The 12,539-nt window shown below is 46.0% G+C and overlaps 1 protein-coding gene across 1 annotated transcript; it reads left to right on the forward strand.

The window, feature by feature from the left end:
• Positions 1 to 5,730: 5,730 nt before the first annotated feature.
• Positions 5,731 to 11,937, forward strand: KLHL38 (kelch like family member 38). Its single transcript, XM_026044003.1, has 4 exons — positions 5,731 to 5,751; positions 6,429 to 7,780; positions 9,206 to 9,311; positions 11,210 to 11,937. The coding sequence occupies exons 2-4, from the start codon at positions 6,431 to 6,433 to the stop codon at positions 11,494 to 11,496; spliced, it is 1,743 nt and encodes a 580-aa protein (XP_025899788.1). The 5' UTR covers positions 5,731 to 5,751; positions 6,429 to 6,430; the 3' UTR covers positions 11,497 to 11,937.
• Positions 11,938 to 12,539: the final 602 nt, after the last annotated feature.

A 12,539-nucleotide genomic window follows, 5' to 3' on the forward strand; every position in this document is an offset into this window, starting at 1 on the left:
CTTTCTCCAATTCAGAAGATTATCCTTGTTCTTTCCCTGCATTTTTATCCCCAATCTGAAGGATGTCTTGTCATGCCATTACAGGTCCTGCCAAGAGAAATTGGAGGCTAATTTCTTCTCAGCTCATTATCACACCTCTTAACCAAACCCAGGAGCTGCGAATTAATKACTTAAATCACGCCCTGAGTAAAACCCTGCTATCAGCAGGGAAAGCTGTAATGGTTTCTCTGTCTGWATAGATGTCCTCTTAGCACAGGCACCTCCTAAGTCATCCCCCAAAGGAGCTAAGGATCTGCAGTCTCCATCAGCACCAGCTCCTGTGATACAGTGCAAAGCAGAGCTGGACAGGAAGGAGATCTTCATGAAGTGGAGCTCTCAGGCAGGAAAATGCTGTTTCCACACGAGGAGACATTTATCCCARGAGCACTGAGCAGCCTCTATCCTTGGAGGTTTCCAACACCCAACTGGATAACCTCCTAAGCAACCTGGTCTGGCCTCGTTGCTGACTTTCTTTCACAAGAGACTGGGCTAAAAACCTCCTAAAGCCCATTCAAGTTGAATTATTCAATTTGAATTATTATGATGTAAGTTAAAAAYAAAATGACAGAATCTGAGATATAAGAAGAGAGAGGAGAGCCTGGGTCAAGGAGATGATCTTAGGAGCTCTTTTCTGTGTTTAGTCCCTTCTTTCTTTYGAGTATAGTGCACACTCCTCTGAGACGTTTTGACATCTAATTCCTATTGACAATAGAATACTATTGACAATAGTATCTCTGAAGAACGGGGCCTCTTTCTCCTCACTTGTATCAACGTCACAGCAATAGTATGTGGACCCCTAATTATAGTCTAAAGATGTGACAGACAGACGGATAATGGGAAAGATGGAGGACTTTTTGGAATTATGATTGATACATTTCACACATATAGCAGTATTTAATTCCAATATTTAGGAGATCAGTCRTCCTTTGGCAACATTTCTGTCAATGAAAGAATATCAGAGGTAGATACTAAACCTGAAATGAACCATGTGCTTCAGGATTTAACTTCATCAAAGGTGTTTTAATTTGCAGACCCAGACAACATGGAGAAGTGTGGGATCTGCATATCTCCTCCTTGCTGCTGCCATGGGGCTCTTGTAACCAGAGACTGTAGAAAGAGATACATGAATAGTCTACTTAGGTGTCCAGTGTTCTCAGAGATATTTTATCCCTCAGAGGTCAGATTGCATGCTCAGTCTAAGATAAGCAGGCAGGTACCCATTCTCAAATGATGCAGTTTGGAGAAAAAGCCAGCAGGTCTTTGGAATGGACATGGAGGATCTGACTTAGACAAAGGACTTGTTTTAAAAAGATCAAACAGSGGTGCCAATAGCTACATCCCTGTTTCTGTGAAACCTCTAGAAGTTCATCACCTTTAAAATCAACTATGTGCTTATTTAAAGTGAATGTGAAGGGCCTAGCTCTAGCAGCTAAATTGATTTTTGCCTGAAGACTGTTTCAATTAACACTAATAGGTCATTCTGACTAAAGAAGGAAGAGTACAATCGCTTCCATCTTAATCTTTCAGTCTTGATTAAAGATTGGCTTGCAACCAGGCCGAAAGCTAGAGTTCACACCAGCACATCTTGGGTTAAAATAAATGCTGAATTATATGCTATATTTATCTGTAAATCTTTTTCTACACAGTACATACATTGATGTCAGTGAAGCTTGTTACTCGCTCTCTCCAATGCTGCAAGAGTAAAATTTGTGCCCCTGCCTCTGTAGTAAATGTTGCAAGTTCAAATTTAGGGGTTCAAACTTCAAATTCAGATTTCAAGCCTACAGAACGAGTCCGTTTCCCAGCCTGCAGAATCACAACCAGAGGCAGGTTAGATCAGAATCAAATATATCCGTGCAAGTGACAGCTGTAAGATAATGCACTCTGTGAAATCATTTGCTGAGTATCTAAATAGAAGATGAGTAAAGCATCTGTTGCAATGAGTAGTGCATTGGTTGCATAGAAAGGAGAGAGAAGGATCACAAGAGTATCGGGGTTTAAAAAAGAGGAAAAAGACTGGATGCTTGGCAAAAAATAGCAGCAGACAGAAGTTAGCAGACTTTTACACAGGCAAGAGGTAGAAGTCACAAGTTTCAACAAAGGAAACTCCTATTGGATGCATAGAAAAAAAAAATGAGTGTCGTTTAGCACTGGAGCAGGTTGCTCAGAGAGGATGTTAAATTATCCATCTTTTAAAAACACCCAAACTCCTCAGGACAAGGCCCTGAGCAACCTGTGCTGACTTTAAGGCTAGCCCTGCTCTGAGTAGGTGATTGGACTAGATGAGATCCTGGGGTCCTCCCCAACCTGTATCTTCCAATGACTCTAGAAGAATCAGAGAGTTTGTCATTAGGAGATCACAGATTTACCTCACTGGGAAGAATAAATGATATCTAATTCTTGGCAGAATGGAATAGACTTCCACGTAATCATGGTGGATTAGGTTTGTTTCTCAATGTCTTCTATGTTCCTTACCTGTTCAGGGAGTTTAATTGCCCTTGGTGAAGCTGAAATGTCAACCAAGGAACTAGAGGATGGGGTCAAAACACTGTTTCCCTAAACAGTGAGGCAAATACTGAAACCACACTCTGCCACAGACGGAAATGAGGGATGCTGCTTCAGTCGGGAGCATCCACCGCGTCAGAAACCAGGTGCTGGGCCATGAGGTAGAGTTGCCTTCACCAGTGGGGCCTGTCACTTGTGTGATGCATGACAGCTGCAGGTGTTACCAGCTGCGTAAGATACGGACACATAAGCTTAGCAGAAAAGTTCCTCTCCCTGACCCAGGCCTGGGTATTTTTTAGGAACACTGCTTGACATGAGTTAAAACGTCACCAAAAGCCAATTTAACCACGTGGATTCTCACAGCGCTAGGGCCTCTGCTCCAGACACATTTGTTTAGTTTGGTAATACAGACATATATCTCCTCTCATGCTCTCACTATGTATATTCTGATATACATTTATGTGCCCATGTAAGTATATGATGCATAAATCTAATAATCCCTACCACATCAGATTTCCTTTCTGCTCCCATTTTTCTTTCCCCACTGGTTTACAACAAGCCAAATGGTGCCATGCGTCCGTCTCACCCCACAGAACCCACGGACCAAGCTCTCCATGGGGCCTGTGCACACCCTGCCAGGCTGCCCAGGATCCCTGAATGGCTCCCTGCTCTCCCAGTGTGGAGCTAACAGGCTGGAGATGAACCCATGGCCAACTGCCACTCACGGCACAGAATTAACCGGGATCCCTCTAAATGCCTTATTTTATAACAAGGGCTATCAAGCCTGTTTATTGTTTCCTCTTGCAGTTTTATTAACACTATAATAAGGAGTAATTTTTCTTGTTCCTGATCGATTTAGACTGAATTTTGGAGAGGGGATGATCACTCTCCTAATCCTGGGAGAGCTGATAGCCTTTGGGGCAACCCCCATACTACTGTGGAGCCTTTGCTTCAAACACTCCCTTTTTCCTCCTTCGCATTTGTTCGTTTTCACCTGCACTGTAATAGGATCAGCGCATGTGTCTCAGGAGCTGCCTGACATCACCAGCCCGCTCCGCGTCCCCGTGTGCCACCTGATTAGATTACTGCTTTTTTCCACTCTGCTGCTTAGCACATGGTAATAGCTCTTTCATCATCCCATTACACTGAAGCAGAAGAAGAGCTGCCCTGGGTCAGATCAAAGGTCTGACTCCAAAACCTGACTCCAAAACCAAGCAACACCTCAGAAACGGTAAGTAGCCAGCATTACAGAAGAGTGGCCATTCCTTGACAGGCTCTTCCAGTTCCTAGAATATATTGTGAAAAATATTTCTAGTTTATTTATAAAAGCAGTCTTACCTAGGCATTTGCTGCAGGTTCAGCTGCAGAATTTGGTTGAAAAAATTATGATCAGAAGAATAGCTTGGGTAACTGTGTTGGTAAGCGCCTTACTGATGTGTCCACTTGGAGATGCATTGAAGAAGAAGAGCGAGCTGCAAACGAAGCTCCTCGTCACAGCAGCATCCCAGCCCTGAGTTAGCAGAGCAGCTATTTAATCAGCACATGCCGTCCCCTGGGCTGCAAGGAGTTTGCACAACCATGCCAAGCCCTCTACACTGGGACCTTCCAAGCAACTGTCACATTTATCAGTGTCTAAAGCAGAGGAACATCCTATCTACCCTTTCCCAACCCCATAAAACAGCATCGTTAGTGAAGTCAGAGAATCATTAGATTCTTTAAGGGTTAAAAAAATAACCCACGGCGACTGCCAAGAGGAGGCCAGAAGAGCTAAAGAGCCAGCACAGCGTTAGAGCCAGAGCAGAGATACGGAGCTGGATCAATCACCGCAGCGCGCCACGGCGAGGGCGCGTACACAGAGCGCGCGAGCGGGCCGTCTGTTTGGGTAGCTAGTGTTCTCTGGCACGCAGCGAGAACTTCTCCTTTGGGTTTTTAATGCCACTCTAAATATTTACAGTGAGATGCTGGCCAGCTGGGGAGGCAGCGATGGTTGGGCCTGTGGAGGGGACGGCTCGCTTCTCCTGCGCCCTGGTGCAGTTGTCTGCGTTGTCTTTTTGGTCAGGAAAAGGCTGCCCATGGCCRTGTTTGCCTTAGAAGTGAGTCCTCAGCAGGAGGCAAGTCCATGGCGCCTTCCCTTGGCCTCCCGCACCCCACTTGGCCGAGGGTGCCCCCTTATACACACACACATACTCTGCACATGAAGGGAGGAAGCTACAGCCTCCCTAAAGGAGTGCTGGACAACTCCATGCATTGTCTAACATGGCTCTGGAAGGTCCAGGCTTTGGCATGGAGCCATCACAGGTCCCRCTGAAGACCCTGGACCTTCTGCGATGGCAGACAGAGCCCAGTAGGGCTGCACGGAGTCTCCAGCAGCACCAGGGGTGGATTTAGGCTTCTCATCACAGACACGTGTCTGATGCAGATTCCTGCATGTGCTCCAGGTAGCTGAGCACTTACAGCTCCTGAAGGTCCAAACAGGGGTGCCCAGCAAGCCRTCCACCTGCCCAGGTGCTGGTGGGACTTACTTGTGACCTGAGTAACTCACTGCACTTCCCACTGTAGCCTAGAGTGAGTGTGGTGTAGCTTGGACACCTCACTCACATTGCACTGAGACCCCATGGCAATGTCACCACGGSTGTCTCTTTAGAATGGAGACACACTCTGTCCCATGGGGCCTCCTGGAAACTCTTCTTTCTCCATGAAAATATACGACGGCAGTTACCTAATGCCTGCTGCTTCAGACTGTTTACAGGCTTCTCGAGTTCCCAGGCACTTTAGGACAGGGTCCTGTTGCTGTTTCCACACGGCCAGCCAGGACTTTTATAAGTGAACTTTCCTCTCCGTGTCTATTTATTATATGTAAACATTTGCCAGAAAAACACCCCTCCGGGCATGCTCAGTCCCAGGCAGGACATTGCAAAAGGCAGCAGCCGAGTCACACGTGACAGCGCCGAGAAGTCCATATGTGCCTATTCTTAGCGCCGGAATGTATACAGTGCCCCCCCCGGCGCGCGGCTCCGGCACAGAGCTCCCGAAAGCAGCAAAAGGGATTTCAGAATAAACACGGCCAGAAATCGCCCTCTATGATTCACTTTCTTACCTACCGAAAGAAACGTCCTGTGAGTTTATATATATGTTGTATACAGGCTCTAGCCATGGAAAATCTCACCAGGGAATAAGCGGCAGAGAGTAAGTGAAGGACAGCAGCAGGTAAATGCTTCTACCCTATGATTTCCCTGCCGGCTGAGCTGCTAGAGATGAATCTAGATACTCATCGGATTGCCCTGCCTGGCACTTAATCTAGTCATTGTGTGTCTGATTAACATAAAAACAAAACACAGCTAAGCAGAGTTGATAAATAACCCTTTTAATGCAGATTCCCAGTCTCTAGGGTTTAGTTTGCCCTGCTACAGAGCCGAGCTCTGCCAGATTTACATTCTTTGGGAGTGACTAACTCTGGGGGAAAGAGGCGCAAGTTACTAAACTGCTAATACTTTAAAATAGTGAACAAATGTCTCAGCGTATTTATTCAGTGTGATTGAAGTGAACGGACCAATTGCTTCAGCCTTGCAGCTTTCATCCCAAATCAGCAAGACAGCTTCAGCACTTTTGCTTCTCGCCAGGGATACAGGCAATCCTGACCTCAGAGTTACAACCTATCTGATACCTTCATAGAAAATTTAGAAGGGTCTTAGTGACCTTCTAGCTTCTTTATTACTTTCCCACTGTGCTTAACCCATGTTCCCTTTTCATGCGTAACAGTGAGCGAACATTCAGAGCAACATCAAAGTCCTGATTTGTTCCCTCGGAGCTGGATAGTTCAGTAAAAGCTGCTAAGAATTCACTGCTTCTGCCAAGCCCCGAATTCATCTCTCTCTCTTCTTTAGCTATGGAGGAAGGATCCACCGAGGAGCTTCTCTTCAAAGACCAGGACTTCTCCTCCGAACTGCTGAGGCAGCTGAACGGGCTGCGGCAGAGCGGGGTGCTCACTGATGTTACCCTCTGCTCCGGGGCCTTCGAAATCCCCTGCCACCGCAACGTGCTGGCCTCCAGCAGCCCCTACTTCAAGGCGATGTTCTGTAACAACTTTAAAGAGAGTCGCCAGGCTAAAGTCATCCTCAAAGGCGTTGACTCGGAGATTTTGTATCAGATTATCCTCTATGTTTATACAGGGGAGATTCTGATATCCCCAGAGAATGTCCTGTACCTTTTGGARGCTGCGTCCATGATGCAGTACGCTAAGTTGTTCGAGGCCTGTTCTGCCTACCTCCAAGACAAGTTGACTCCTGACAACTGTCTGAGCATGATAAGACTGGCAAAAATCTTAAACTGTCAAAGCCTTAATAAGAAAGCCAAGGCTATGGCTTTGAAGTGCTTTCCTGAGGTGGCCTCGTCCGAGGACCTAAAGGACCTTTGTGCTCGGGAGCTCATTGACTATCTTGGGGATGACGAGCTCTGCGGGGAGGARGAGCAAGTCTTTGAGGCACTGATGGTCTGGATCCGGCATGACCTCSAGGCAAGGCAAGGCTACATCCAAGACTTGTTCAAGAAGGTCCGGCTTCAGTATGTCCACCCAACTTTCCTCTTCCACTTCATYGCCAGTGACTCCCTCGTTCAGTCCTCTCCCACATGCAGGAGCATTCTGGAATCGGCCCGGAGACACATGTTTTCCTTGTACAGCACCAACACACCTGACATCAAGCCCATGTTGCACGTTCCTCGGCGATACTCCAGCCAGGAGTTCCTCATCATCCTTGGTGGCAGGAAGGACAACCAGCAGACAACGAGAGATGTCTTGCTCTATGATGACAAGACCAACCAATGGTTAAGCCTTGCCAAACTGCCCGTGCGCCTGTACAAAGCCTCCGCGGTGACCTTGCACACCAACGTTTATGTGCTTGGAGGAATGCCTGTAAGCAACAAGAAAAGCCCAGTCAGTGGCAATATCTACATTTACTCCCTCAAACTCAATCAGTGGAGGTTAGTTGAACCCATGTTAGTTCCACGATATTCCCACAGAAGCTTGGCATATAAAAACTATATTTTATCGTTTGGTGGAATTGGTGAGAACCAAGAAATCCTGAATTCTGTGGAAAGATACGATAGCATCTACAACACCTGTGAGAGCATGGCAAGTATGCCTGTTGCTGTCCTTCACCCTGCCGTTGCTGCCAAAGACCAAAGAATCTATCTCTTTGGGGGAGAAGACATTATGCAAAACCCTGTCCGCCTTATACAGGTAATAAMCAGTCCTGCTTGTCCTGGTAGTTTCTTCTCAGGAACTCAGTGGCTCAACTTCCAGCAGAGGAAGCCCAATGCATTACATTGGTTGTAGTTCACAGGCAGTAAGAAGCAGGACACATTGAAACATTTATTTGGGGAAATTTTGTATGTAAGGAGCTGTGATTGCAATTCCTTTATATTCCCCAGAGTGACCTGGATTATTTTTCAGCCAGCTTTGTCAGAGGCACTTTTCCCACCACAGTGCTGAGGCCAAGGCCTTAGGGCTTACAGAATCAGCACCACAACCAACGCTACGACCAAATAGAAGCTTAACCCACATGCCTAGCTCAATGCCCAAAATGTTCTCACTTAAACAGTGCTTTCCATTAGGCAGGTGCGTAGCTGAGTTGGGGTCTCGGCTCTACATCTGTTCATCATAGCAAGAGCAAAGCTGCCAGTTTGTGATCATTAGAGCGATTAGATTCTCACCCATCAAAGAGCCACGACTTAAACTGACAGTTTTTTCACATAAACGGTTGTTTTAGAAATGTGCCTCTTACCACATGTTGCTGGCTCCCTGCCTTCCTTCAGTGGTTAAGCTATGTTAGGAGGAAAAAATATATGAAATCCTTTCTTATCTGATTTGCTGCTTTAGCAACATTGTAATGTTATTTTCCCRTATGAGTGTTTTTCACTGGTTTGGGTATTTTAACTAAGAGATCATTAAAGGCGAGGATGGCAGCGAGCACGTGAGCAGTATGTGTTTATGATGATAAYGATATTTAATTAGCAGGGGGAAGGAAATGTACATATCGTGAGGAGATGTCCTGGAGATTACTGCTATATTAAGTGGATGATATGGCATAAAAGTTGGTGTTACCTGAGTACAGATGACTGAATGATCATCACCTGACAACGGCTTTTTCTCCCACATAAATTGGTGCCCTAGACATCATCTCAGTCCCACCAACAACTCAYCAGTGCACACCAGCCACCAGCAGAAGCAGAGCAGCAGGGCAGGCATGAGGGTTGCCAATGGAGCTAGATAAAATTGAGGGTTATTTACATGAGAAATTGCTATGCCAGAGGCTCAAGGAGGAATACACAGAATAATTGGAAAGTGAAAGCAGGTGAYCAGCATCTTGAGACAGTGTTAACCTGGAGTGACAGTGATTTAATGGCAACACAAAGATCTTCAGCCAAGAAGTTGCTTTCTAACTTGGCATGGTCTGCCCAACTGTATGCTAGCATCCCCTGGGCCAGCGAGCCCAGAGAACTAGAATGTCTTCCAAGGGGGCATATTAGGAGAAAAATGAGGTAAATTCTCAGATTTCCAGGGACCTAAGCCAGTGGATTGTATTCATTAAGACAGAAATCAGAACCATACAATTGTCAGTTAAAATGCAACATAAACAGCTGCGGGTGTATCTTTCTTTGTTAGGTTTACCACGTCTCCAGGAATATGTGGTTTCGGATGGAGACCAGAGTGGTGAAGAACGTGTGCGCGCCAGCTGTTGTGATCGGGGACCAGATAATCATTGTGGGAGGTAACAGCTCTATTTCAGCTCCATCCTGTTCACTCATGCCTTGTTCCCGTCAGGTTTTTGTGGGGAGAGGTGCCGCTTCCCAGCACCGTGGTTGTGCTCCTGGGCTGGGTTGTGCTGCCCTGCATAGCTTGGGGATGTTGGGAAGAGAGCAGGAGGGCACCCAGCCTCTCATGCAGGCTCAGCACCTTGGAGAAGATGGGGACAAGTTCTCCACAGGATGTCAACCTACTCCCCATAGCAGGGCTCATACAGAGCCCGGGTGTCGCACATAGTGGGCATTTGGGGAAGGGCCAATGCAAGTTTCTTCTCCWGCCAAGGAAGGGATGAAGCCAAAGCAGCGAGGAGGAACAAGAGGCTCTCGCCCTCCCCTGCTGACTCATCGATTGGGCCTCCTTAACTGCTCTTCTTGGAAGAGCCTGGGGTACAGAGTGGACTTATGGCCAGGAAAGGGCATCTGCTGCCCCAACAGCTTCTGGTGGATGGGGCTGATCACTCCTGCCCCTGTCTCCTGGGGATGACCAGACAACGTCCTGAGCGGGACATGAAATACCATACTCTGAAGATGTAACTTTTTAGTGCTGTACTCAACCCAAGGGTAGCCTCTGCCGACTGTATTTTGATGGCTCACATCTCTGTGGTAGTTTGGTATCTCACAGTCTTTAATGAAGCTACCCTGATCACACATGGACAACAGTAAGACCTGTGTTATATTGCTCAAGGGAGAAAAAGGCATAGAGAAGCTATGAGAACTGAGCAGAGAACTGAACCCATGTCACATGGGGTTCAAACACACCATTTCTCTGTTGCAAGAGGCCACTGCARCCTACGGCAACAGGAACAGGGGAAGGTTGAGTCCAAATGTTCAAGAATATCAGGCCTCTGTGTGGCAGATTACCCTGATATCAGACCGCAGTGCCCAGAATACTGTAATTTCAACTTTTTTATCTTTGCGTGTTTCTATCTGAAAGGCCTATATGGACCAARTATTCTGCTGGTGAGCTTAAGTTGTCAATTTCTTTCATTTATTTAACAACAACAACAWCAACATATCCACGTTAAGTGAAATATCTTTCATTTTTCTTGACATCAGGGAGATTTACCATGGTCAGATTTTACTTACCAGCTTCCACGCCAAAACATTGGCCAAATATTCTTGGTTTATCAACAAATGCAAAAAAAAAAGTCAATGATTTCTCTTAAGAATAGATTTTGTGGCCTCTTTGCATGACTGTTTACATCGTAATAAAGTGGAATACACTGGCCTCAGCAAGAGAAGCCTTGATTTTGGCTAGAGAGAGCATTCTCAAGGCCTGCGAAACATTAGGCCCAAAGCAGTTTACTCGCCTTGACAYTCTTTATTTCATCTACAGAGATTCATGCAGGAGTTGCTCCCGGGCAACTCGTTATCTCCCTTTCTCCATGGCAGTGACCCCCGCAGCAGTCCTTTCCTCTCAGCAGATGTGGGGTTACTTTACCCATCAGTGGAAGATCTGTGCGGTTGGGTTACAGTCCTCCTGGCTTGCACAGCGCTGCAGTACAGGACGTGGCAGTGGAGCCAGCATGGGGGGGGACTGCACTAACAGCACACAGCTCCCATCCTTAATGACAACTCCAACCCAACAAGGCAGCGTGGCTCCCTACATCCCTACCAGCTCCATTCACTGGGTTCTTGACTACCAAAGTGGCATGAGGCAGAGAGAGGACACAGAGGAAGGGAAGATAGCCATTCTTGTGACACATCATCACTTTTCAGCTAAATTAGATGTCTTAATTCTGCCAAATTATTTACCAGTATAATAGGTTGTACTGAAGACTGGCAGAAAATACATCATTATTTCTTCTGCTGGCTATAGACTCTAATTCCTATCTGTTTATTCTGCCTCTGACTTTGCACTTAGGATACACACGGAGAATAATTGCTTATAATACGAAGGACAACAAGTTTGTTAAATGTGCAGACATGAAGGACAGGCGGATGCATCACGGGGCCACTGTCATCAAGAACAAGCTGTATGTCACAGGAGGACGATGTCTTACTGCAGACAATGTTATCGAAGACCTGGATTCGTTGGACTGCTACGACCCAGAGACTAACACATGGGCACCAAGGGGAAAACTTCCACACAAACTCTTTGACCATGGATGCCTTACTCTTCAGTGTGTCCCTTATTCCAAACTTCTCTAAAAGGACTTTGTATTCCACTGCAAAAAGGACCCAGCTTGCTCTGCATTGAGCACAGAGGGAATCCTAACAGGGTCCCACAAACTCCTGTTCATGCAGAAATCAGAAGCGCTGGTCATTCCCCAAGGATTCTGCTGGAAAGGTCATGAGTTTTGTGTGCATGCCGTATTCAGCTGACAGTATTGCAAGGACTCCAGCCCAGAGGCCCTCCAGGGCATCTCATCAGAAAATAGAAATAGTGAGTAAGAATCCAATGCAGGATTTGGCCTTGTGCAGATTTTACACTGAAAAGTAACTAAGAATGCTGATTTCTCCAGAGAAAATAATATCTGGGTAACCTGCATTTGTGTTAGCATGCAAAGAAACAGAACTGCTCAGCTATGTGTCACTCTTTGCCGCTCAGTGCTGACCAAGGTTTTCATTTTGAGCTGCAGGAACATTTGGAATAGGAAGTCTCAGGCTGAAGCCTTGTTCTTACCACGAAAGCCCAAGTAGCCAGTCCAGTATTAATTATTTGGCTTGGCTAGAGTAGTCATCAAAAAAGAAAAAAAATATTTTAATGTTCAAAAAATCTAACTAGAAATTAGCAAAAGCCTGACACTTCAATCTCAGTTCTCTCACRTTGTAGCAAGATGTAGATTTGAGTTTTTGGAGCTACCTCTCTTCCCCAGTGCAGGGGAGATAATCTCTCCAAGGATTTTTGTTCCATCTGCCTGCTCTCTAAAGGAGCAGAAGGGAAGATGGAAATGAAGGTTGTGTCTTTTTTTTTTTTTTTTGTAGGGATATTTTTTTTTTTTTTTTTTTTTTTTTTTTTGCGTGGAGCTTGCTGCTTTCTTTCTGCATCAGGGAAAGCACAGAGGGTGGTTAGGAAGCCTCCAGGTTGGTGGAGTTCCTGAAAGCTGAAATAACAGAAGTAGCACAGTGGGGAAGAGGGTGTAAAAGAGAAGAGGTATTTGGGAGGAACAGTTTTTTGATTTTTTTTTCCTCCTTTCTCCTCTCTCCAAACCACTGGAAAAGAGTGATGAGAGAAAGCCAGTGACAGGAAA

Source organism: Nothoprocta perdicaria, unplaced genomic scaffold (genome assembly GCF_003342845.1).
Source record: "Nothoprocta perdicaria isolate Ctin4 unplaced genomic scaffold, notPer1 scaffold_345, whole genome shotgun sequence".
Taxonomy (NCBI): domain Eukaryota; kingdom Metazoa; phylum Chordata; class Aves; order Tinamiformes; family Tinamidae; genus Nothoprocta; species Nothoprocta perdicaria.